We start from the raw sequence: 26,392 nt of genomic DNA on the forward strand, positions 1-26,392 counted from the left end.
AACAGGATCCATTTTTGTATTTTTTAGGGTTACAAACACTTTTACAGCTATTATTGTATATTGGGGTCTAAATATGGCATTCAAGTGGCAATTTTCAGTCAATTTTATCCACTTTCCAACAACTAGGAATGGCAAACATGATCACGATCCATCAGTAAATAACAAATTGGTAGATTCAATACTGTTTATTAAAGGATAGAAATGAAAACAGACAAAAACTACAGCACCACCAAACTGGTAAATTTCAGTCCCATCTTCTTGCAGATGATAGACACCACCATTTTATGTCTTCACTTGTTTTGCAATTAAAAAAAATACATATAAAAATAAAAATGGAAGTGAAAGTGTGATTTCTCAAATGTATAATGTCAAGATTCTATTTGTATGACTAGCTTAATCTGTATGAACCATCACATGTAAGACTTATTTCATTAGGTCCCCACTGGAGATTGGGGGGGAGGGTATAGGCATAGACTCACTAAGTCACAGGCTATAGGATGTGTTGATTTTGTTTTACCACACTCAATAAATCAATAAATGTGAAAAACCTCCAGGCTTAATAATAAACCTGAAGTGAGAAACAACAAGGATTGGCATAGCTGACACATCCTTCTGAAAATAAATGTTCTCTGGCTATTGTGATAATCCATAGGCGTCAGTACTTAAGTCACAAATATGAACTACTAATATATGCGACAGGAGTTCTGAATTTTCTGATCTGCATGATTACTCTAGTTCAATGTCTCAGAAGGTATTGAAGCCAGGCAACTAGTACCTTCAGCAAGATATCAGCTTCAGAAGTCTACTATTTTAGCCCAGTACACATTTCCTTAATTGACAGAACACTTTGCAGACCTACATTTTGTCTTGGCAGATTTAATATTTTAGTTTTCCTCTTTGGGTGCAATGTACACCTATCAGCTGAGCACACTGTACCTTTTGGAAGACAGTTGACAAACGGATTAACGTTTACAACTGGGAACAGAATAACAGGCCTATTCAGGTCCAGAAACCTACCACAGTGAGCAACAATAACAGCAGCTGAATTGTCAGTGCCAGGCTAGGGATACTCCAGTTACTGCACCTGTCTCTGCCTTTCAGATGACTCAGCATTACTGGCTGCAACACAGAAGGACTCAAGCCTGAAAATAGAGTTAATTTTCCCAAAATGAACTGTGAAAAAAGGCAGATAGAGGGCAAAGGACTAGAACCAGCATCAGATCTTTCCCCATTACTAACCTACCTTGTCTTGCTCTGTACTGGGTCTTTGTGTGGAGGTGATCTTAGTAAAGGCGGGGATTTGCTTCCTTATACTTCCAGTTAGGAGAACAGTGAGCATTATAGCAAAGAAGTCACTAAATCTCACTCCAAATACAACATTGTATCGTGATACTACCAGTTAGATAATATCACTCTGCAGATTTAAAGCACTGGAGTGCCTAGGCACACTCACACACCAGGAACTGCACAATAATTTTTTAGGAGAAAATAATGACAAAGGAAACATTTTCAGGTTAAAAAGATAAAGAAAATGCAGCGCTATCAACCTGTTGTTTTGCTATCTGTGAATTTATTGATAGAAATTATCAAAAACTGTGTTGCAGTGTCCACACTCTGGTGCTCCCCACCCTTAGGTAATAGCCGCCCACCTCTGAGCGTGCGACCTCACATTTGAGCTTGGTCAAATCACGCATGTGAATCACCTCTGGATTCTAAGTTAACTGCAGGATCCCGAGCTGCTCAGTAGCGCTGTCTCCTCATATGTAAACAGTAGGAAAAAAGGCTCGATAGTGTGATGTTGTTTTATAACATTAATTTATTGTACAAAAAAGCCCCAGTACAGGGTACTCACATAGGTCTGGTGCGTCAGTGCACCGCTAGGGGGGGGGACAGGACAGTGCATGAGGCAGCTGGTCTGTCTTACAGTGGAGAAATCTATGACCTCAACAATTTCCCAGTGTTTTAATGCTTTGAGTAGAGTGGTGCACTGATGCACCAGGCCCATGTGACTACCCTGGACCGGGGCTTTTTTGTACAATAAATTGATGTTATAAAACAATATCACACTATCGAGGCACAGTTGAGTATTATATAGCACTATTGATACTTTAATTCTTATCACTGCTGTAATAGCAAAACAACAGGTAGATAACGCCGCACAAATGTCTTTATATTCTTATGCTTTTGCATGGCTATATGGGTACGTAATTAGTGCCAGCAGCTGTCCATATAACTTTTTACTCTCAGTAGGTAGCTCGCAAGACTTTTTACTCTGTTTGAAACATTTTCAGGTTACTGCTTAGGCAAATGTAACACCCTATGACATATCAAATCTTCACTTTTTGAGTTCAGTTCCATTTTAAGAAACTGAAGCATGTCAAATGCAGGTCAACTTCACCTGCAATGAATTCTGAAAGATCTCAGATGCATCCTAAAGTGATGTCAAAAGCACTCTGCAGGTGCCCATCGAAGCCCGTTAAAAAGGACTTCTGACTCCAAGAACACCTAAGTTCTCAGACTTTACCAATTGCAAATTGTAGCTTTGCTCTCTAGCGCAAGTGTTTTTCAAATTATGACTGTTATCTAATTTGAACCATTTAGATGGTCAGACAATTATTTCTGTACTAGTGGTATTATTTTGGCTTTGGATATCCAGCAGCCCACAACCCTGACTGTGAGTTGTATCACCAGTGTATTTTTCACTGAGTTATCTGTTAAATCAGCCTCTCTTAACCCTTTTAATACAGAGGAACCCTTGAAATTTCAGGGAACCTCTGCAAAACATGACTATATCTATAACTCATAATATATTAGTGTGATAGTCAGTGGTAAGAATGCTCTTTACATTTGTGGTCGTTGGAAAGCGTAACCCCCTTATAAATAGCTAAAAAGATCAATAGTGTCAGTAGGAACATGAGAGGCAGAACTTGCTCATTGCTCAAGGAACCCCTAGCAACCTTCAGAGGAACCCTAGGGTTCCATGGAGCCCTGGTTGAGAAACCCTGTGCAAAGTTGTTCTGTACTGCATCATACTTTACATCCCATTCTTTGTGCCAACCCACCATCTGTCATATGTTGTGATTCACTGCTCACAGACAGACAGTTGAGATACATAAAGCAAATATATTTGTATAGACTGGTCATCCACATTCTCAGCTCCCAATGTCAGCACTGCTGTAGAGGAGTTTCCCCATAAACCCCAAATCATATGAATCCCTAACATTACCAGACAGCCTATTTTAAGTTGTCTGAGCTTGAGGTGCTGCCATTGTTTCCTAATTATGATACTTTTTTAGATACCCTCCTAGCATATCTAAAATATTTTTAACCCTCTTTCCCATCCAGCTAGTGTCAATAAACTGCCATTGCCAATATACTGGCAGTACAGTCTATCACAAGTTTATCTTTACTCTTACCCGGTTAGCTCAGAGTGCTTTTATCATTGTTGTCACATGCAGGTACAGCTAATTTTAAGCAGGGCCACATTTGAGGGCTGTCGTTTAGCCTGGTGCATCACAAAGAAGGCAGGAGTACTGGAATTGGAAGTGGCAGTAATAGACAATGTGATTTAGACTTTAATAAAAACTTCACCCATGCCCCTAAAAAATTATTCCCAATTACCAAGTACCTTTGATGCTCTTTATACAGGAAAAACATACTTACAAGCCCAAAGAATCCTGTAATATCCCACCTCCCCTGTTCTTCCACTGCACTGTCCTTCACTGTCATATTCCTATCTTTTATGCGTGGAGCCTGCTGTCTCATCTAGATTCCTGCAGCCAGCCCTATGATGATGCAGCCCCAGATCCGCCTTTCTCCCAAGCTGTCTGTAAGCCTGTTGCTTCCTGGGATATGGCATTTATGCCTAAGCAAAGGCAGGTCTTGGGTGAAAGTGATGGTAAACTCTGGTTTAGAAGAAGAAAACCTATTAAAGTATGTTTTTTAACTCAGAAAGTACATTCTATTGCTCTCAGCCTCCTCCTACTCTCCGTGTTCCTTTTTTAACTACTGTGATCTGACTTCCTGTTAGAGGGTGGCTACATTCATTCTTCATTGTCCCACTGTATGCAGGAATGTAGCCACCCTCTCATGCTCACTCCCTAGATGGACTATGGACTATAAATTATGGATGAATGGATTACTAGTGTGCATGACTGCAATTAACATAAAATAGAAAAAAAAAACACGCTACTCAATAGTGACAAACAAGAATTTAAAAAATAGAGCTGCGCTAACAATACTAAATAAGTGAAATAATAAAAACACTTAAAAAACATATACAATCATGATGTTGAACATAGTCCAATAAACAGTATAAAATAACTTGATAGTTGAAATAAGTGAAGAAATCTCAAATAACACCACAACGGACATGTGCACCTCCACCACATAAAGTGTGAGCTTACCAGAAGACAAGCAGTATAAGCCAGGGCCTTTATCCTGGAAGTATGGAAATGTTAGCTCACAGGAGAGTGCTTGAATGTTGCAAACAAGAAATAAGCCAGGACCCAGTTACCTTGATCTCTCCAATGTTCATAAGCATACATCAGAAACGTATACAGGCAGTCCCCTAGTTACAAACATCCGACTTACAAACGACTCCTACTTACAAACGGAAGGAGACAACAGGAAGTGAGAGGAAATCTACCCCTAGGAAGGGAAATTCACTCCTGTAAGGGTTATTATGGAAAAAAGGTACCTCCACTGATGCTTGATCACCAAGGCTTATTTCCACAACAAACCAAAATTTTCAAAATCCAATTGTCATTGGGACAGAAAGTGAAGTAAAATCTTCTGAATAGGGATATAGACAGCAAAACAAACTTCACAGGGGTGTTAACCCTTCCCTATGCTATCCAAAAAGCTTAAAAATAGATTTTTTATCTAGAGCTACACTTAAGAAATGTACCTGTTCTGACTTACAAACATATTCAACTTAAGAACAAACCTACAGACTCTATCTTGTTTGTAACCCGGGGACCGCCTGTACCCATAGTGTAAATCAGGTAAAGCACTGATAATTTTAATAAAGCATTGCACTTACATAGAAAGCTTTCAAATAATGCATTGTATAAAAAAACTGGCCGGCTCACCAATACCCGTCCTCTCAGGACTGCTACCCGATGATGTCAGCACGTCACTTCTTCCGATGTACATTTCGTCACAATCTGATGTCGTCCAGGGACACGGGTGACGCACTGACACATCGCAATTGAAAGTATTGGGAGAACCACGCCTTGTTCTAAGTCAAAGGCAGCGGAACTCTATCATCCATATTGGAGTCTGGGAGGTTATCCCATATACCACTGGATCATGTCCACATTAAAACACAGAAAGGGGAGAACCTTTACACAATAATAAAATACTAGAAAGTATATATACCAGTCCCTCTTACCAAATAAACATATAAATTCACTAGGAAGGTCTAATAAGGACAGGTTGTGTATGAACATATTATCATGGCCATGAGCTATACCAATAAAGGTATAAGGGGAAACTCCGACCAAAATAAATTGATAAAAAGTTTAAAATGTGGATTAACACTATTTCCTAAACCTAATTACTTAAAAAAGAGAGAATGGGTATAATTGATGGTATCTCTATTAGTATAAAAAAGTCAGAAACTAAATAAGGTTTTATCAATACCCAATCTGACCAATTCTAAGAGGTCATCTGACAATGAAATGGTAAGGGGAATGATTTAAAATAATCTACTTATTAAAGACGAGAGAAACTTCCCAAAAAAAAAGAATGGAAAAAAAGGGGAGTTCTTATATTTATTTAATTAAACACTGCCACCTAGGGTTCAGAACAAGTTCACATGTCCATACAATGACCTTAAGAATTATCTATGAAAGCATTAATATCTACATCAACATTCAATCCCAAAGGAACATAACATTTTATTCTATGGATCCAAGACATTTTGGCTCTCAATATTTCCCTCACCAGGGAGCTACCCCTCCAGTGCGGACAATAGTCAGATTGGGTATTGATAATACCTAATTTAGTTTCTGACTTTTTTATACTGATAGAGATACCATCACTTATACTCACTGGGGGGTTAACGTTGAGTGTTATCTCCGATAACTTCCCCCCTCTTTCTCTCTTTTTTAAGTAATTAGATTTAGGATATAGTGTTAATCCACATTTTAAACCTTTTATCAATTTATTTTGGTCAGAGTTTTCCCTTATACCTTTATTGGTATAGCTCATGGCAATGATAATATGTTCATACACAACCAGTCCTTTTTAGACCTTCCTAGTGAATTTATATAATAATTTGGAACTAGAGACTGGTATATATACTTTCTAGTCTTTTATTTTTCTGTAAAGGTTTTCCCCTTTCTGTGTTTTAATATGGACATGATCCAATGGTGTATGGGCTAACCTTCCAGACTCCAATATGAATGATAGAGTTCCACTGCCTATGAATCAGAATGAGGCGTGGTTCCCCGATACTTTAAATTGAGATGTGTCAGTGCATCACCCATGCCCCTGGATGATGTCAGATTGTGACGAAACAAACGTCGGGAGAAGTGACGTGTTGACGTCATCGCGTAGCAGTCCTGAGAGGATGGGTGTTAGTGAGCTGGCTGGCTTTTTTTATACAATGCTTTGTTTTAAAGCTTTCTATGTAAGTGCAATTCTTTATTCCATTGTGGTGTTATTTGAGATTTCTTCACATTTTTCAACAAGTTATTTTATACTGTTTATTGGACTATGTTCAACATCATGATTTTATATTTTTTTTAAGTGTTTTTATTATTTCACTTATTCAGTATTGTTAGCGCAGCTCCATTTTTTTAATGCAATTAACATACACTGCTTCTTCCAAACAAGTGGAATTAAGGGGAAAAAGGAGAGATTCTGGAGCTCATGGAGTACAATACAAGGAGCCAGAAAAACCCAGTAAGAAAAGAACAGAGCCATTAAGTAGTGGTTTTCGATGGACCTTGTTGGTGAATAAGGATATCATTTAGTATCACTTTAAATAAAAATATTATATTATTATAAATATAATACATATTTTTGCTAAAAACTGTTTTTTTTTATTGTGGAGAGGGGAGGGTTAGACTGTTGCAAATTTGAATTTTAGAGTGAAGGTCTGTAACCCATGCATATAACCCAAGACTCTACCTAAAAACAATCCAATCAATTTAGTCAGTCGTTGTCAAATCTAAAGGAGATTGTGCAATCCATGTAATGTATTCATCTATAATCAGATTCTTTTTGGCGGACTATGAGGACTATATAAGTGTACATAATTAAATAAAAAAACTTTTAATATACACAAATTACAAATACAATGTGTGGGTTTAAAAAAAGGAATAGGCATTAAAATAATACACTAAATATTGTTGGGCTGTTAACTAATTATTTTACTGCTTCACTTATATCTAAATGTTGGTAATGCAAAAAGCATTATTCATTTGTCTTAAAAAAAGAAAAAACAGAACATTCTTAAAAAGGATGTTAGTCACAAAAGATGTCAGCTAAGAAAATAAAACAGCATTTACTTGGCATTTCACTACTTATTTTACTGCTTTACTTAATTTTAAATGTTGCTAATGCTAAGAGCATTATTCATTTGTCTTAAAAAAAAAAACTAGAACATTCTTAAAAGGGATGTTAGTCGCAAAAGATGTCAGCTAAGAAAATAAAACAGCATTTGCTTGGCATTTAAACATAAAAAAAGTCTTAAGAATTTTTATTATTTTATTATTTAGGCTGCCTAAGGGCCTGATACCAATACAACATTATTTTTATAAATCCTAGAGCTAGACTACGTTTTTTTTGTGTTTTGCCTTTGAACATGTGAAATAAGTTTTCTGTTTCACATTAACGACTGTATCTGCTCATAGTAATTGTTTTCTTTATCATCTCTTACTGATCTTGCGATAATAACAGCATTTTCTAAATTGTCTTTGAAATGCTGTGTAAGCAGTCAGGCAGGAATGGATCGCAGGGACAAATGACACCAGCTGTTCTGTCTGTTGCTTCATGTATAAAGACACCCCCTCCCCACAGACCAGAGAGATGGATCAACAGATCTTAGATAGAATACAAATTCTAAAATTTCAGTAATGCAGTTTTGACTTTTAATTATCCTTGAAATGAAAATACATATGTGTCCTTTATACAGTATACCTCTTTCCACATTAAACATTAATGATAACTGAAACGAGATGAAAAGAACTGAAATTCTAGAATGCTATTAAACTATATAATAAACATGGACTTGGCGGGGACAGCCATTTACCTTAAAGATAACCAGTAATTACAGGGCTGATAAATAAATGAATATCCAGTATTACATTATTATAAATGCCCTATTTAAAGAGTTCATATGCGTCTACAACTTCCTAATATGGGGATCTGTTCTTTAAAGTGAACCTGACTTCAATTTTAAAATCCTAGAATGCTATTAAACAATATAATAAACATGGACTTGGCAGGGCTGGGGACAGTCGTTTACCTTAAAGATAACCAGTAATTTCAGGGCTGATAAATAAATGAATATTCAGTATTGCATTATTATAAACACCTTATTTAAAGAGCTCATATGTGTCTACATCTTCCTAATATGGGGATCTGTTCTTTAAAGTAAAACTGACTTTCATTTTAAAATCCTAGAATGCTATTAAATTATGTTATAAACATAGACTTGGAGGGGACATTCATTCACTTTAAAGATAAACAGTCATTAGAGGACTGAAAAGATGATTAATCAGTAAAACATAATTATAAATGCCCTTTTTAAAGAGCTTATTTGTGTCTACATCCTCCTAATATGGGGATCTGTTTTTTAAAGTGATACTAAAGGCACTTTTTTTTTTTTAATGAAAGAGACTATACTTAATTGCTCTATGCAATGATACTGTACAGAACAATCGCTTTCCTTCTCTTCTGGCAGGACTAAACAGTGTTGCCACCTCCTTCCTCCTCCAGGTGCCTACTGTAGTAAGCTGGGTTTTATGTGCACACTGCTGTAGGATCCTGAGCTCATCAGTGTGCATCTATAGACACACACAGCTCCGGTAAGCCACACCTCTGATCCCTCCTCACAGGAGCAATGAACTGACAGCAGCAATGACCCCAGGGAGCAGTGCTGGAGCTGGAGACAGCAGTGGAGCAGTGGAGCCAAGTAAGTGTTTAGGGGCAGAGGGAGAGAGGGAGGTAGGACACCTTATTGCATATAATGCATTAGGATAAAAAAAAAAAAAATAGACTTTGGTGCCACTTTAAAGTAAACCTGACCTCAATTTTAACCATTTATACCTTATGCTGTGTACACATGACCGGACTTTCCGGCAGAAAAGGTCAGACGGAATCATTCCGTCGGACATTCCAATCGTGTATGGGCTTCACTGGACTTTTTCTTTCTAAAATTCTGACGGACCTAGAAATAGAACATGTTTCAAATCTTTCCAATGGAATCAGTTCCTCTTGGGAAAACCGCTCATCTGTATGCTATTCCGACAGACCAAAAACGACGCAAGTGCAGTTATTGGCTACTGGCTATTGAAATTCTTTTTCTAGTCCCGTCGTACATCATCGCGTTCTAAACGATCAGACTTTGGTGTGATCGTGTATAGGCAAGTCCGTTTCAGCGTAACTCCGTCGGAAGTCCGTCGAAAAGACCGTCGGAGTCTATTCTGACGGAAAGTCCAGTCGTGTGTACGCGGCATAAGGGTACTTCTTGAGAGCAGGTAGCAGAGATGACTGAGATTATTTTTATTAGCCCTTTTATTTTATTTATTATCTTTTATTAAATTATAGCAGTAGACAGAGGTTTTCTGCTAATCAAGGTGGTAGCAGCTCCCTTTGAGACTACTTTTATGCAGGCTGTTTACTTTTAAAAATCTAAAACATGTATTATTTGCTATAATGATTATTTATTTTTAATCATATGACTAATATTTTTTGCTCTTTGTTAAAGACAGCAATCTGAATGCAATATCAATCAGTATCATTTAATTGATTGAACCTATACAAACCTAATGCTAAAAAGGAAGCACATATATATCTAAAATACCCAAGTCAAACATTAAACTATAATTATATTATTTAAGGCTGGGTGCACAAATTCATGCTTAACCCCAATAACAACTTACTCTCTTAAAAGCAAAAAGTGACTTCATGTAAAAGAGCAGCTAAATAGATTAATTAATATAAGCACATGTTTCCACACCTGCAGAGGAAACTATTTTAGAAAATTTGATGTCTGTGTACCGGTAACTTTTTTTTTCTTTTCAAACAATCATTTCCATCTAAAGTGGACTTATAAATGACAGTCAGCAATATTATCCTATGACAGGGACTCCTGGGGTATGGAAACCAAATTATAGGGTATGAGACTTGATCTGTGAATTGAAAGAAATGTTAAGATCCTCTGCAGTTTTAAAAACTGAACTCCAAATGGAGAAATGGAGAAACGTGATGTGACAGGCGTGTAATATTCTCAGCAATTGTACCTCAATTTCTTGTTTTGATAGCACAAAAGCAATGTCAAGTTCTTACTAGTTGTATCTAACCTGTGTATTTGTTATTTGATGTTTTTATATATAAAAAAAATATAAAATCCTTATTTCATCTGTTCTGTTCCTAACCTTCCATATTTAAAGTGAAGACCCTAGTATGACTGGTGATGATTATTTGGGCAGCTTGGTGGAGGCATGGGGACACTCTGAATAATCCAGTGGGGGTAGTAAAAAGGTTAAAGCGTATCTAAACTTAAAACAAAAAAAAATAATTTGTACTGTCCTTAGATGTGGTGGCTGCATTCGTTTTCTTTTTTTTTCTTGCTTTTTCCTCTTTATTTTCCTATTGATAATGTTCATTCGGTGGTAGATTGGTAAGATTTGTAGTTCACACACCAAAGATAAGAGTGTATGTGCTGCCTTTTCAGCTCACATGAAATGACAAGGATACATTTCTGGCAAGATCAACAGGTATTTTCTGTATATATTCTCAGCTTAAAGTGGTTGTAAAAGCATAAGTTTTTCTTTACCCTCATTCATTCTATGCATGAAGGTAAGAAACCTTCTGCATGCAGCCTCCCCCACCTGCCCCCCGAAACTGATCTTGATTACCTTCACAACCTGAAGCAAAATGAATGAATAGATATCATTATGTACTGATAATCTTTTCCAAAACCAGGCCAGGTAAATTAGAATGCTAAAAAAGCAACGTACATGTACAGTGCAGTAATCTAATGTCCTCTTCAGACCTGTGTGTTGCGATAATGAGCATTTCAACATGCATCAATGCACAGCAGTAAGTAGCTTGGGTTAAGGTGCAGTTTATTTAGAATGAACAACTAGAGTAGTGTGCACTTGGTCTGCAGTGAATCACAATGCAAATCCTTTATGTTGTGGTGCATTTCTTAACAAAAATGTCACATACTATATGTTTTTCCAGGCAATGGCCTTGCACTGGTAGCCCAATTAGGTTAAAAAAAAAAAAGCACATTGGTGTGCTGCATTGCTATTCATTCTTAAGGGCACCCTGACATACATTAGTGTCCAAGCTGGACCAATGTATTTATGTATAAATATCTATATATGGAATTCATCCTTATGAAGAAGCATTACCAGAGCTATTTTGGCTATACTTCTCCTGTAGGTCATAGAAATGCACTTCGTTCTGCACTCCTGTAACCTGTTTTCGGCCAACACCAGGCTAGAGTCTACTGTCGGCTTACGTCACTTAGCCAGTCCAGGCTTAGGAAGCATCCTGACCATATGGTCAGGATCCACCCATATGCCTGGACTGGCACTTGGTTCAGCCTGAGCCAGCCCCTCCCGCCCCCTCCACAGCCCTGTGTTCCAGTGAGCGCTGGAGGTGCAAAGCAGAGAGCTAGTGACTGACAGTCAGGTATCATCTGTAAACCTTTGTGTTTTATTTTTTTAAAAATAACAAACATGTCATACTTACCTCCACTGTGCCGCTCATTTTGCACAGAGTGGCCCTGGTCCTCCTATTCTGGGGTCCCTCGGCAGCTCTCGCGGCTCCTCCTCGCATCAGATAACCCCCTAGGAGAAGCGCTCTCTTGGGGGGGTTACCTTGCAGGCACGCTCCCGAGTCCAGCATTTGCATCCATAGACACGAATTCCAGACTCGGCCCCGCCACCCAGCGCCTGCGTCATTGGATATGATTGACAGCAGCGGGAGCCAATGACTGCCCTGCTATCAATCTATCCAATCAGGAGCCGAAAACCCCGGGCAAAGGAAGAGCGCGTCTCCGCCAGGTGAAGTTCCAGGGCTCGTGTAAGTAAAATGGGGGGGGGGGCTGGGGGGCCAGTCAATGCCAGGTGTTTTTTCACCTTTATGCATAGGATGCATTAGGGTGAAAAAACACAAGGGTTTACAAACCCTTTAAATGCATCATCACTATGCTGCAACTGCATGCAATGCATACAGTTGCAGGGTGGTTGCAGTGCTCCATAAACACAAATTCTGGACTCGCCCCCCGCCCCCGGTGCCCACAGCATTTGATTTGATTGACAGCAGCGGGTGCCAATGGCTGTGCTGCTATATGTCAGCAGTGACATGTCTGCTGACATCTGCCGATATCCAATCCGATCCTACCTGTGAAATCCAGATGGATGGAGACCCTATTTTCCAGGTGGACTGTATTTATCTGATCTCCCCATAGAGGAGAGCGGGGCACTGACAGATCTGTCTCAGCACAGGGAGTGGAGATGGACCTGTCATCAGCCGGCTCAGCAGGGATGAGTGGATTGATCCCCCCGCTAAACAAAGCGGAGTCCGTCAGGCGGACTGGCCATGTGAAAGAAGACATTTGCTCTCTCAGTCTGAATGATACTATGCATGTAATGTCAGTCTGATATCAAGAGAGATTCAGGTATTTGTTCTAGCTATTTATAAACATACACTTAAAGTGGTATTAAATCCAAAGAAAAAAAATTAATATACTGCAGCTGACTAGTCATTAGATGTGGCGGCTGAATTATTTTTATTTTTTTTAGGCTTTTTTTCCTCTCTGTTTTCACCTCACGATCTGGCCAGTAGCACAACTCTGCATTAGAGTGCCTATATTCTGGATGAAGGAGCAACAGAGACACCTTTAAAAGGCAGAATTTCAGTCTGGGGAGAGATACACTAACAAATGGAAGCCAAACTATAGCTAACATGAGCTAACTAAAGCTAACATGAACAAACATAGCCATCACATCTCAGAAGTTGCAATATAGTACATGTTTATTTATGGGTTTAAGGTGATTGTAAAGTCAAAATATTTTTTATAAATAAACAATAGCAAACATGATATACTTACTTGCTCTGTGCAATGGAATTGCACAGAATGACCCTAATCCTGCTCTCGGACCTCCACCAGCGCTCCTGGTTCCTCCTCTTCTCATTGTGCCACCATTGGAAGTCACTTCCTATTGTGACAAACCTGTGGGCTCAATCCTGATCCGCACTGCCTGCATCCATAAACACAGACTGCTTGGTCCAACCCTGCTCACCCGATCACTTGTCACAGAACTTGATTGACAGCAGCAAAAACCAATGGCTCCTGCTGCACCAGCAAAGCCTTTGAAAGCAGGGAGAGCTGCTACACATGGCACAGCGTTGGATTGAGTGACGGCTCAGGTAAGCAGAAAGGGGAGTGAAGGGATTATACTGACACTGTATTAAGGTAAAAAATGTTTAGGCTTTAGAACCACTGTAATACTTCTTTAACTATTTTAAAATAAACAACTAGATTAAATGGTATTTTAACATGTGTCTGGAGTTCAATATTATATGGGTTCTTTATTTGTATCATTATTTTAATTGCTGGTCCCTCACATAGGCATAAATAAAATCATCATACTGGCTTAGATATTCAATTTTTACATTTATGAACGTAACAAAATGGTTTGAAACAGAAAATAGGAAACTGATGCGTTTGCCTGAAGGTGACCTTGTATTAAATGAGGCAAGTTTAAGAAGGGAACCATGGACCATTGATTCTGTCCCTGCCACTCTTGGGTGACAAAATAACAGATAGAGGAAGTCATGGCTCATTGGTTCTATCCCACTTTCCTTTAACAGCAGGGGAAAGCAGTGAAGATCCTTCCTATACAATAGACATTTGTCGACTGTTATTAAAACAATACAAGCCTGATTTCACATTTCCGACAAGGTGGTCTGGAACAGCTCTGATTATCAAAAGTATTTTTTAAAATCTGCATCAATTTTTTTTAGCCACTTATGAATCTGGAAAGAAGAGTGAGCTAAATGTTGGCAGTTTTAATATACTAAAGTTCTCCTTTTGTACTTATGTCTATATCATTACTGTTACTTACTGAATGCTAGCAAATGCTGTACAATCAATTCCATGACTGATCTCTGACTGCTTAAAACACTTGTAAAGTAGACTTAGTATTTGCTGAAGGTCTTTCAAAAATATAGTTCTGACAATCCTGAGAATTTCACCTTTTGCATTACTGGTTTTGCACCCCTTCTAAACAATAACTAATGAAGGATGCTGACTTAGATTTACCATTTATCTCTATTTCAGAGATATCCTGATGTTTTCTGCATAGCTTAATAGCTGGATTTCACTTGAGTCATAGCTAGCTTTGTACAGCATTGTATAGCATTAGAAGGTGGCAAACTTGATAAAAGCAGGGTGTTTAAATAGCTTTTCATATAGTAAAGACAAGCCATTTCTTTTGACAAGCATATCTTTTTTTAGCCAAAATCATGTCATTTGTAGCTTTAGCTTTAAATAAAAAAAAAACTGGTGACGGAAGATTCTCCTTGTTTAGGTACTTCCTCTTACAGGGTGACAACGCTCTTTTACTGTCTATCGGTTTTTCCTCTGCATTGCCATCCTGTCACATTCTCTTCCAATTAAGACTACAATTGACCTTGCTGACACACAATGCACAGATGTGTGCTGAAAACATCATTGTCCAAATATGGCCATTGCCATTTATGGGTAATAACATTACCAGCATTCCCACCCCTTTGTTTACTTTCGGCTGTTGGCCAGGGAATTTCCCACTGGCAGCTAAATGGGGTCGAGTATGAATCATGGGTTGTTATGATGCTGGGCTTCATACTAACCAGAGAGTCCTGTGCGGGAAGCTGTCATAATTATGACAACTTCTTAGCTCTAAAGACCCCACTGTGAGCACTGGCATCTCTCTGCATGCCAACTCAGAGTTGCTCTTAACCACTTCCTGCCCAGTCTACAGTAATATTATGGCCAAGTGGGAGCTTTCTGACTCTGGGTGGACCGCATATGACATCTTCCCAAAGATTAAAAATGACAAGTCAGTGTACTGGGCTACTGCCAGTACCATGTGATCGCTGTGACCAATCACAGCAGATCACATGGCTAGTGCACACAATGAATGACTTTCATTTGTAGCCATTCATTGTGTATTATTGTGTTGATCTCTGTGATTGGTTCTAGTGATCTCGTGGTACAGACAGGGCCAATCACAGCCCATCTGTACCGTGTGATTAGCTGTGGCCAATCAAAGATAATCACTATAGTACTCAAAGTATGGCTGTGAATGAATGGATGCCATTCATAAAAAAGGATTGCCTATAGCAGACATCACTGTTATAAGCAATCGCAATGTGCCACAATAAAAAAGAAAAATTCCCCAGAGTAGTACAGTGTCACTATGGTAACACTGTACTACTCTGGTGACAGTGTGTAAAAAAAAAATCATAAAGAATGAAGAAAAAATGTAATAAAAAATGTGAAAATGGTAAACAATTTAAAAAGTTATTTTCTTTATTACATACTGTCACCAGTCAATGTCCCTGATCACTGCCACATCAGTTATATGATGACACTGTACTGCTCTGGTGACAGTATGAAAAAAGAACATTGTTAAAAAAAAAAATTTTAATTTCTTAATTTTCCCAAAAATCGTGACAAAGAATACTTACTTCAAAAAGCTTGCCATGCCTCTTATGAATTACCTTGGACTGTCAACTTTCCAAAAAGGGACATGGGGGGCGGGGGTGCATTCTGTCCTGGTATTTTAAGGCCTCAAGAAATGAGATAGGCCATTAGTAAATCAGGATTGATCAATTTTCAAATATACAGTATCTCACAAAAGTGAGTACACCCCTCACATTTTTGAAATATATTAGACACAGGTCATTTAAAAAGCACCCCCCCCCCCCCCCCCCACACACACACACACACACACACACACACACACACACACAGTGTTTTAGTAAAATACACCAAATGTTGTTCAGTTAGGGTCTACATTTGCTAATAAAATCTAGGCAGCATGCATATGGTTTTCTCTCAACGTAGAAATTTCAATTCCCTCAATTTAGAAAAGCATCTGATTAAACATCGGGGTGGGTTTATTAAAGAGTGAATGTTATTTTGCAAAGGGAATAGGCTGTATTCTTTTGAGACACCTAAACATCTGAAAGCTTCATTCTCCTTGCACATAATTAGGTATTCAAAATCACTGCATTTATAACTTCACAAAATTTACAAAGTCAAATTTTATTTGTGAAAGTCTCATCTTATTTAGTAAATCACCCCTTTGGGCGAGTCAGGGAACACTAATCTGTGTATGTAATGTGATCACAAAATTGCACTAAAAGCATACAAATCATGCTAATTGTTGCTTTCCACATATCTGTATATTAGTAACACTACATTAGTATTACTGAAAATATTTCTGCAAATTTCAAATCTTCTTTGAGTGATATTGAAGAGGAATGCTCTAACTTCTGAATTTTTATTTATTTTTTTACCAAGTGTCAGAACGACTGTATACATTTTTGAAATATCCATTGTGCTCAAAGTGAAATATTGAGACTACATGTTGCTAGAGCTCTGAATAACTGGCATATTATGTCTATATATGATAAACTGCGGAAAACTGTAGACACCCCTATGGCAATAAGCAGAATTTAGATATTTAACATTGAACACAAATCAGACATGTCAAAAACCATTATAGGAATGGTTAAACAAAAGAAGTAATATATACTAATGACTTTGGTTATTAATTTAGTGTCCTGTGTTGCAGTATGATACATAGCAGGAACATGAAATTGGCCTTTAAAAAGGGACTTAGAAGCTATGATTCAATAAATAGTAGAAATCCAACTATAGTTGCAGAATGGATTGCTAATCAAAGTAAATGGTATGCATGTATTCATCTGAAACACATTTCCTGTCATTGTCCAGACATTGTGCAACATCTGCTATTGTGCGTCCAGAATGCAGTACAGCCCATGCACGCTTGATGAATCCTAACTATATTTATTTCATTACTGCTCCCTGTAAACTCATGTTTTCTTTATGCTTTCACCCTGAACTCATAGAACTGCAGGGGATGTGGGCCTGGCACCGGCTTGTTTCATCCACCAGCTGTTGCTATAATCACATTTATTGTGTCGTAATTATCCAAGCAATATTTTTTGAATTAAGCAGTTACATAATGTTAACATTGTGATTTCATTTCTCCAAATGCAGTGAGGTACTTGTACAATGCAGCTGTGTTTTTCATTGCTACTGAACACCTGTTTAGTTTATACATATATGTACATTCACTGTAGATAATACTGACAAATGCTGAGTTTAGAGGATAGACAGTCCTTAAAGGGTCACTAAACCCTTGTTTTTTTTAATAACAAACATATCATACTTACCTCCTCTGTGCAGTTGGTTTTGCTGAGGGGCCCCGATCCTCCTCTTCTGGGGTCCCTCAGCGGCGCTGATGGCTCCTCCTCTTCTCGAGTGCCCCGTCAGAGAAGCGCTCTCCTTCAGGACACCCATGCAGACGCGCTCCTGAGTCTTCCTGCTGCATCTATTGACACAGACAGCAGAACTTGACCCTGCCCCCCCGGCGTCCGCATCATTGGATTTGATTGACAGCAGTGGGAGCCAATGGCTGTGCTGCTATCAATCTATCCAATTAGGACATGAGACACTGCCTGGAGCTGGTGTGCTTGTTCCCGTCGCAGGAATTACGGTGCTCAGGTAAGTAAAAGGGGGACTGGGGGGGGCTGCTGCATGACAGGAGGTTTTTCACCTTAATGCATAGAATACATTAAGGTGAAAAACCTTGAGGGCTTACAACCCCTTTAAAGATTCCTTTAAACCTAAAGTTTAGCTAAAAAAAACATGTTTTCGTTACAGTTTAAAGCTGTCCATACATTATACGATTTTCTTATTCAATTTCCTTTAGATTTACCTTCAACTACATACTGCAAGGGCCTGCCTGATTGCATACAAATTGAACTTGTTTAGATTTGACCTCATATTATATGGTTTTGGTAAATCCAAAGAAAAATTGTACAAGAAAATGATATAATATATAGCCAGTCTTAGTTACATTACTTAATAAAGTATGTCCTATGGTGTGCGGGCTGGTGGATTCAGCAGAAATCTTCACTCCAGGGCTGCCCTGTCCTCTTCCTACTGCTGAACTTTCGGTGCTCTGGTGGTTAACAGCTTCATATCTCCAGGTTCAGCTGCACTAAAGATGATCTGATAGAGAGACACCCTCTCCTGCCCTATTCTCCATTGAGAAAAGTTCTTTCCTTGATTACACTGCATTTAACATGATCTGTGAATAGGGGAGAGAATCATGTGACTGATCACACACTGACCCATTCACAGATCATGTTACAGGCAGTGTATATCCCTTGTCAGATCATCTTTAGTGCAGCTGAGTCTGTGATCCAAAGCTATTTACCCCCCAGTAGACATGTGCACACTGAAATATTTCATTTCGGAATTTCCTTTTTGTCCAAAAAATATTTAGTTACTCCCAAAATTCGTTTTTATTTATTTTGTTTCTTTAAAAAATGCATTCATCCGAAAATCCGAAATAATTGAGGTCGAATCTGTCATTGAAGGCTTATGGTGTCTGTCGAATGTTCTAAGAAGATTTGATGGAGCAGCTAAACTGTACGATGCCGCAATCGTACACTTCCGCCTACAAGCTATAGAAGAATTCTAATGTTGTATGACACTAGTAATAATTATATTTATTAATTGTTATTACTAGTCAACCAACATTAGAATTCTTCTATAGCCTATGGGCAGAGCATTTAACCATAAATGTCCGCTCGCGGCGACTGCTTCGTCGAATCTTCATGTCGAATCTTTTCTCTCTATGTCGAATAATCTTGGACTAATAGAGTTAGGTTAGGCACATTCGACCTTTTTTGTTATTGTCTCTATAATGTTGAATCTTTTCTCTCTATGTCAAATCTTTTCTCTCTATGTAGAATAATCTTGGACTAATAGAGCTAAGGTTAGGCACATTTGACCACAGGTTCGATGGACACAGATCCCTATTGTCAGTGTCATGTGTAACCTCCTATCTATATCGAACTGTTGTCGCAACGAAAATTAAAATAAAGCATTTGTTTATGTTGGATCTTTCGGTTTTTGGTTTCTGCACACTAGTTATCGCTTGTTAAAACGATAATGAAAATACCCGAAATTCGGATGAAAATGCATTTGGACGAAAACAAATACACAAGAGGACAGGGCAGCCCTGCAGTGAAGATTTCTACAAAATTCAGATGTCTGCACATTGTGGGCTATTCTTTATTATATGCACTACTAACACTGGGAGGTGGAGGCTCCTCTGTTGAGCAAACATGTTTGTTTTTTTAAAAACTAAAGTTTAGATTTAAAACCAGTCGGGGCAGATCAATAACCTACTACTTTTTTTGGACTGAGAAGTTCACCTGGAGGAAACCAACATAAACAGGTGATCCAGTTGGTTGCAGATGCTATAAGCAAAAAAAAAAAAAAAAATTCCTGTTATAAAGTTGTATTGGCAAAGATGATATATAAATTTAAAAGACTTTAGGAGGGTCATATCTGCCTCCTATAGTAGTCCCCTTTGCTCCTACCCTGACAGCTGCATAAAGGCTAGGTCGGGTGGTATGGGGCACAGGAGCTGGACCAGCACAGACAGTAATTAGACACTCCCTCAAGAGGTTAAAGCTATGACATGACAGCAGGTTGGGGGGGGGGGGGGGGTTCTGGCTGTGATGAGGTATCATTTCTTTCTGGGGTGATTGTATTCCATTGCAAATGAATTAAACAAAAAGGTTTATTTAAGAAAAAAAAACATGAATCAGCTTTTAGTATGTTTGATTTTTTCTGTACTTTTACCTGCAATTTTTTTATTTGGTGATAGGATCTCTTTAACTCTTAAAACATAAAAGTCGAATCCTCATGGCTTCCTCACAGCTGTGTATTTTTGATAGAACATACGCAGGTGTTGACGTTACTTATGCATGGAAGTGTACTGAAAGGTGATTAGGTACTCAGAAGATTCAGATAATGATATTTACATCACTGATCATTTCGTGATTTCTTCTGGAAGTTCCAAGTTCTGTGGGTGACATTTAGCTCAATATACAGTATGTATATGCATTATAGTTGCCTCAGATTGGTTGGCATAGGAAGTTTAAAGGGCTTTTAATGCTTTATGGCCTATCCTTATCTCCTTAGTTATTCTATCACAGTAGATGGGGTTCACACCTAATGGATAACTGTTATATGTGGATCCCAGAGGTGCTTAGGTAAAATGTTATAGGGACACTCTACAATATAATGGATTTGTGGCAAGTCTATTTTACATTTTTAAGCTATTTGCCCTCAGACCCTCTCTGTTTGCAAAGTATTACGGATTTGGAGATTAGACTCAAAAGTGAATTCTCTGCTGTGAAACTGAGCTGCTTACTCTAGCAACAAGGATGCCCCCTATTTCTGTCTGTGAGCAGGTCCTTCAGCCTCTCCATCCCCCACCGCAGGCCAACAGAATCAGAGGAGACTGCCTTATGCAACATCTGCTGGGTTGGCTAAAGAGCACCACTTTCAACGCTGTAATGTGTATATTTACTATATTTTAATAAAGGTGCCTTGATTTTTTATGACATGGGTGCGGTGCACTGTTTTCTTTTATCACCTCACTTCAGCGTCCGTGTCAGTGCTGTGGATCCATCTTCTATATGGCTGTGTACCTGTCATTTAAAGAACCAAGCACCTCACTATGCCAGCTATTTGAACCTGTGTGACCTGATATAGGAGAAATACATTTTTTTTGCTGTGAGGAACAAGATCTGTTCTGCTGAGCCATTCAAAGGAAGCCTTTTATTTTTATGAATTAATACAAGGCTTCCTCTGATTATCTGAGGTGGTGATCAAGATGTCATCCACCCTCCTCTCCACCAATCAAAATAAACCTTGTATTTGTTCATAAAAAAAGGTTTCCTGTGAATGGCTGAATAGCCAGATCTTCTTTTATTCTGGTAACAGACTGGAAGTCTCCACACTGCTGCCGGAACACAGTGCTGTATATTCTATGTACAGAACTGACAGCGGCCACAGGAAATAGTTTGTTTGGACCAGCTTGGTCCAAACAAACTATTTAAGGTAACAAAAAACCTGTTAGGATTTAAAATTTACTTCAGCCTATTAGGAGACTTTAGGGGCAAGCAGTAAACCAATCCTACAACCAGGAAATTAGATTAGATACAGAACACCTGCAGGTTGCATTTTAGAAGATTTAAAAAAATCAAAGATTTTTTGCATATTTAAATGATAAGATATTTTTAATTTACAAAATGGCTTGTGTGGAAATTATATGTTATATAAATATATTCAGGATCATTGTAAAAGATAATTTGTGTTGCGGTATTGTGCAGTAAAACACACGTTTTACCGCACTGCATATTAACAACAGACTGTGTTGTGTTGCGGTAAAAATTATTTTAAATGGACCCCCCCCCCAATGCACTATTACAATAGTTGGCAATGCACCTGCTCTGCTGTGCATCATAACACATAGGTTATGCGCTGTTATGTGCTGTGCAAAAAAAATAAAGATCTGGTCTTTTTTTTGGTGTATCAGGCTGTGCTGCCAGCCCATTCAAAATATTTGGGTTGCCTTAACAGAGCGCACCCTAACACGTAATAACATTTTCTTGAAATTAGAAGTTATTCCCAGGTACTTTATTCATAGCATTATGCAAATACTCTTAATCTTAAAAAAGGAAACCCATGTAGTGAAAACAGACAGCATCATCATAGCAAAGTGTCATTTCTTCAGTGTTGTCACATGAAAAGATATAATAAAATATTTACAAAAATGTGAGGGGTGTACTCACTTTTGTGAGATACTGTAGCTATTAATGTCCAATATAAATTGATGATAATAAAGTACCTTATCTCTTATTTGTTGCCGGACTTTCTCCCTTTCTGCTTCCATTCGGGCATGCTTTGCCTTCCTTTCATCCTCTTGTTGGCGTAGAGCTTCTTGTCTCTCTTCTTCCTTTTTCTGGGCATCTGGATCTTTTTCCTCTTCACCTCCCAACATCTTTCCCATATCCTTTGTTGCCCCTGAACAGAAGAACATAGATATATTTAATCTGTGTTAAAAAAAATCAGTTGGTTTCTGCCTGCATCATTCCTACAAAATCTGCATATCATCATATCAAAGGTAGTTGTATAAAATTTCCCTTTTGTTTTTAAAAAATCCCAAAGTATTGGAGACAGTTTTCATAGAGCAATTTTTCATCAATATACAGTATCTAGCATGCTTTTTGTAAAATCTGGATCACCATATGCACAGCTTAACCTCCCTGGCGGTATGATTATTTCGGATTTTAGGTGCTGAAAGCGGTACCATTATTTTGCATGGAAATTTGGCGTTTTATATTGTAGGTCTGTAAATCTTATCAATAACACACTTAAATCTGTCCAAACCAGAGTCTAGTAGATATCCCGGGTATGATAAAGTTTGAAACACAAAAACATAAATTATAATATAATAAATAAAAATAAATAATTAAAAAAAAAAAAAAAATAGTAATAAAATAAATTGCCCCACAATTCACTATCGCTCAATTCTGCAAGTGTTCTAATTTACTATCGCTGTTTTCTAGCCACTTTTGACGTAAAGGGACACTTTTTGGTTGCTATGGACAATCTCCAGTTTCCAGGCAGAAAGAACAGTATATATCATATAAAACTGCATGCAGGGCATGGGCCAAAGCACTGGGGACAAAAGGGATGTGAAATCATTTCATACAGTACTGTAATCTGTAAGATTACAGTACTGTATGTGTTATGATTTTTACTTTTTTTTAATTTGCCGCCAGGCTCCGCCCCCGTGCGTCGCGCCGCTCGCAGGGAACGGAGCCTGGCACGGAGAGGCTTCGGAGGAGGACGGAGCCCTCGAACACTGCGGGTGACATCGCAGGATCCCGGGGACAAGGTAAGTAATGCCGCCCCAGGATCCTGCAATGCGATCCCGAGTGTGGCTTGGGGTTACCGCTAATGGTACTGAATTTTAACCCCGAGCCACACTCGGGAAAACCTCCAGGGAGGCTACGATGTGTTCAGTCCTGAAGAAGTGGACTGTTATGTGAAACATGTTGACTGATTGAGTTCAGAAAAGTGTCTATGATGTACCCATGTGAACTACTTTGCTATAAAATAGGGTTGGCATATAATTTGCGATGATATATACTCTAGAAACTGATGCATTGTAAACTGTAAGACCTTTTTTTTATGTATACATTTTATATTTTTCTATAGAAAAAAAAAAGTTGAATAATTTTATCTTTGGTGTTAATAGCCTCTCCAATGCTATAGTTAAAGTTATTTGTCCTATTTTATTATATTTTTACAAATATGGTTTTACCCATTTAATGAGTTTGCATTTGATGGTTTGCATTTGATGGTTGCAATCTGTTTTTACTGTCATTCATGCAAAATTTGTTGTCAGCACTCCTGATACAATAAATGGGGCCAGCTATCAAAGTAACAGTCGAACCTCAAACATGACACTAATGCCCCGTACACACGGCTGGATTTTCCAATGGAAAATGTGTGATAGGACCTTGTTGTCGGAAATTCCGACCGTGTGTAGGCTCCATCACACATTTTCCATCGGATTTTCCGACACACAAAGTTTGAGAGCAGGCTATAAAATTTTCCTACAACAAAATCCTTTGTCGGAATTTCCGATCGTGTATACACAAATCCGACGCTCAAAGTGCCACGCATGCTCAGAATAAATAAAGAGATGAAAGCTATTGGCTACTGCCCCGTTTATAGTCCCGACGTACGTGTTTTACGTCACCGCGTTCAGAATGATTGGATTTTCCGACAACTTTGTGTGACCGTGTGTATGCAAGACAAGTTTGAGCCAACATCCGTCGGAAAAAATCCTAGGATTTTGTTGTCGGAATATCCGATCAATGTCCGACCATGTGTACGGGACATAAGAATCATCTCTCCTGGTAATCTATGGGGCTAGGCTGCAAGTTTGACAGTTTTGTCACCGAGACTAAACTGTCAAACTGTAAAACATATTGCTATCACAGCCCCATTGACATAGTAATAAAAATAAGTGAAAAAATGTTTTAAAAATTAAAGTTAATAAAAATACATTTTAAAAAACCTCAAGCAATTTTTAAAAAGCCCCTATCCTATGATTGCACAATGCATATTAGGTATTGGCACGCATGCCAGACTGAGAGCGAAAATTCTAGGAACGTGATTCCCTGTTAACTGTAAATTGATGAGCTGTAAAGGCTTTTAATGTGTCGTCTATAGACAACTTTGGGTACCTTATTTTTTGCTGTTTCACAGGTGTGCGCAATTTAGAAGCTTGCCAAATTCGACATCTATTTACTTAACACAACCTCATCTCATTATTTTGTACCCCAAAATTTTTTTTTATGTCATTATTTGAGTGCATTTTTCACTTTGATGTGAAAAACAGTTGCACGATTAAGATTAATTCACACGGGCACCATCAATTTAGCCATGTTAAAAACGTATCAGTTTTTATCCATTGCTTCATCCTTCTTTATCCGTATTCCATTCCGTTAACATCCGTTTACATCCATTAATTTACCCGTTTACATCCGTTTTTGCATCCGTTTACATCCGTTTACAGCAGTTTCTGTGGCTTTGATGGCATTACCCAGAAAGCATTGCTCCTCCCATGCTGCATTGCAGTTTTCAGTGAATGACTTGTCCTTGCTGTGTCCTTCTTTTGTCCTTGTCCTTGTGTGTGCTATCTGCGTTGTGCAATGGATTCCAACAATGTTTGGGACAGAGTGACATTGTTTGTCATATTTGCCTATATGTGGAGAAAGTAGAGCAAGAAAAAGCAGATTGTGACTAGGAGCTGCTCCTGGGAGACATCTCTGGCCATGGTTCTCCTTGGGGATGTACTTCCAATGTACTTCTTATTGTCCAACTACTGCCTGGGTCATAGGTTGAGTTCACAGATAAACAAAAAAAAAATATTTCTTCAAAACATATCTTAACTGATCAGACGTTGACGGACATTGTCCATTAACATCACTTAATATCCGTTTTCACGGATCTCAATGTAACATTGTACGTTAAAAAAAATGAATAAAATCGGAAGCGGAGGTTAACGGATGGTAACAGATAGTCATCCATTTGCCCATAGGAATGTATTGTCGTCCGTTGACGGATGGAAGAAAAACGGATAGATGGTCCGTTCGTGTGAAAGGGGCCTTATACAAAATGGTAACTGCCACCACATTATTTATCAGAATTTACAGTATCTCACAAAAGTGAGTATACCCCTTACATTTTTGTAAATATTTTATTACATCTTTTCATGTGACAACACTGAAGAAATTACACTTTCCTATAATGTAAAGTAGTGTAAAGTAAAGTAGTACAGCTTGTATAACAATGTAAATTTGCTGTCCCCTCAAAATAACTCAACACACAGCCAATAATGTCTAAACCGCTGGAAACAAAAGTGAGTACACTCCTAAGTGAAAATGTCCAAATTGGGCCCAAATAGCCATTTTCCCTCGGCATTGTCATGTGACTTGTTAGTGTTAAAAGGTCTCAGTTGTGAATGGGGAGCAGGTGTGTTAAATTTGATGATATCGCTCTCACTCTCTCATACTAGTCACTGGAAGTTCAACATGGCACCTCATGGCAAAGAACTCTCTGAGGATCTGAAAAAAAGAATTGTTGCTCTACATAAAGATGGCCTAGGCTATAAGAAGATTGCCAAGACCCTGAAACTGAGCTGCAGCATGGTGGCCAAGACCATGCAGCGGTTTAATAGGACAGTTTATACTCAGAACAGACCTCGCCATGGTCGACCAAAGAAGTTGAGTGCACATGCTCAGAGTCATATCCAGAAGTTGTCTTTGGGAAATAGATGTATGAGTGTTGCCAGCATTGCTGCAGAGGTTGAAGGGGTGGGGGGAGGGTCAGCCTGTCAATTCTCAGACCATACGCCGCACACTGATCAAATTGGTCTGCATGGCTGTCCTCCCAGAAGGAAGCCTCTTCTAAAGATGATGCACAAGAAAGCCAGCAAACAGTTTGCTGAAGACA

The 26,392-nt window shown here is 38.5% G+C and overlaps 1 protein-coding gene across 2 annotated transcripts in view; it reads right to left on the reverse strand.

Annotated features, from left to right (window-relative positions):
- The window catches only part of CPLX2 (complexin 2), a 357,329-nt gene that overhangs the window by 20,034 nt on the left and 310,903 nt on the right, over positions 1–26,392 (reverse strand). For both annotated transcript variants that reach the window (XM_073620543.1, XM_073620542.1), the window contains exon 3: positions 22,209–22,384. In XM_073620543.1, the coding sequence (XP_073476644.1) occupies positions 22,209–22,384 (176 nt within the window). The remainder of the gene's footprint in view (positions 1–22,208; positions 22,385–26,392) is intronic.

Source organism: Aquarana catesbeiana, linkage group LG03 (assembly GCF_042186555.1).
Source record: "Aquarana catesbeiana isolate 2022-GZ linkage group LG03, ASM4218655v1, whole genome shotgun sequence".
NCBI lineage: Eukaryota > Metazoa > Chordata > Amphibia > Anura > Ranidae > Aquarana > Aquarana catesbeiana.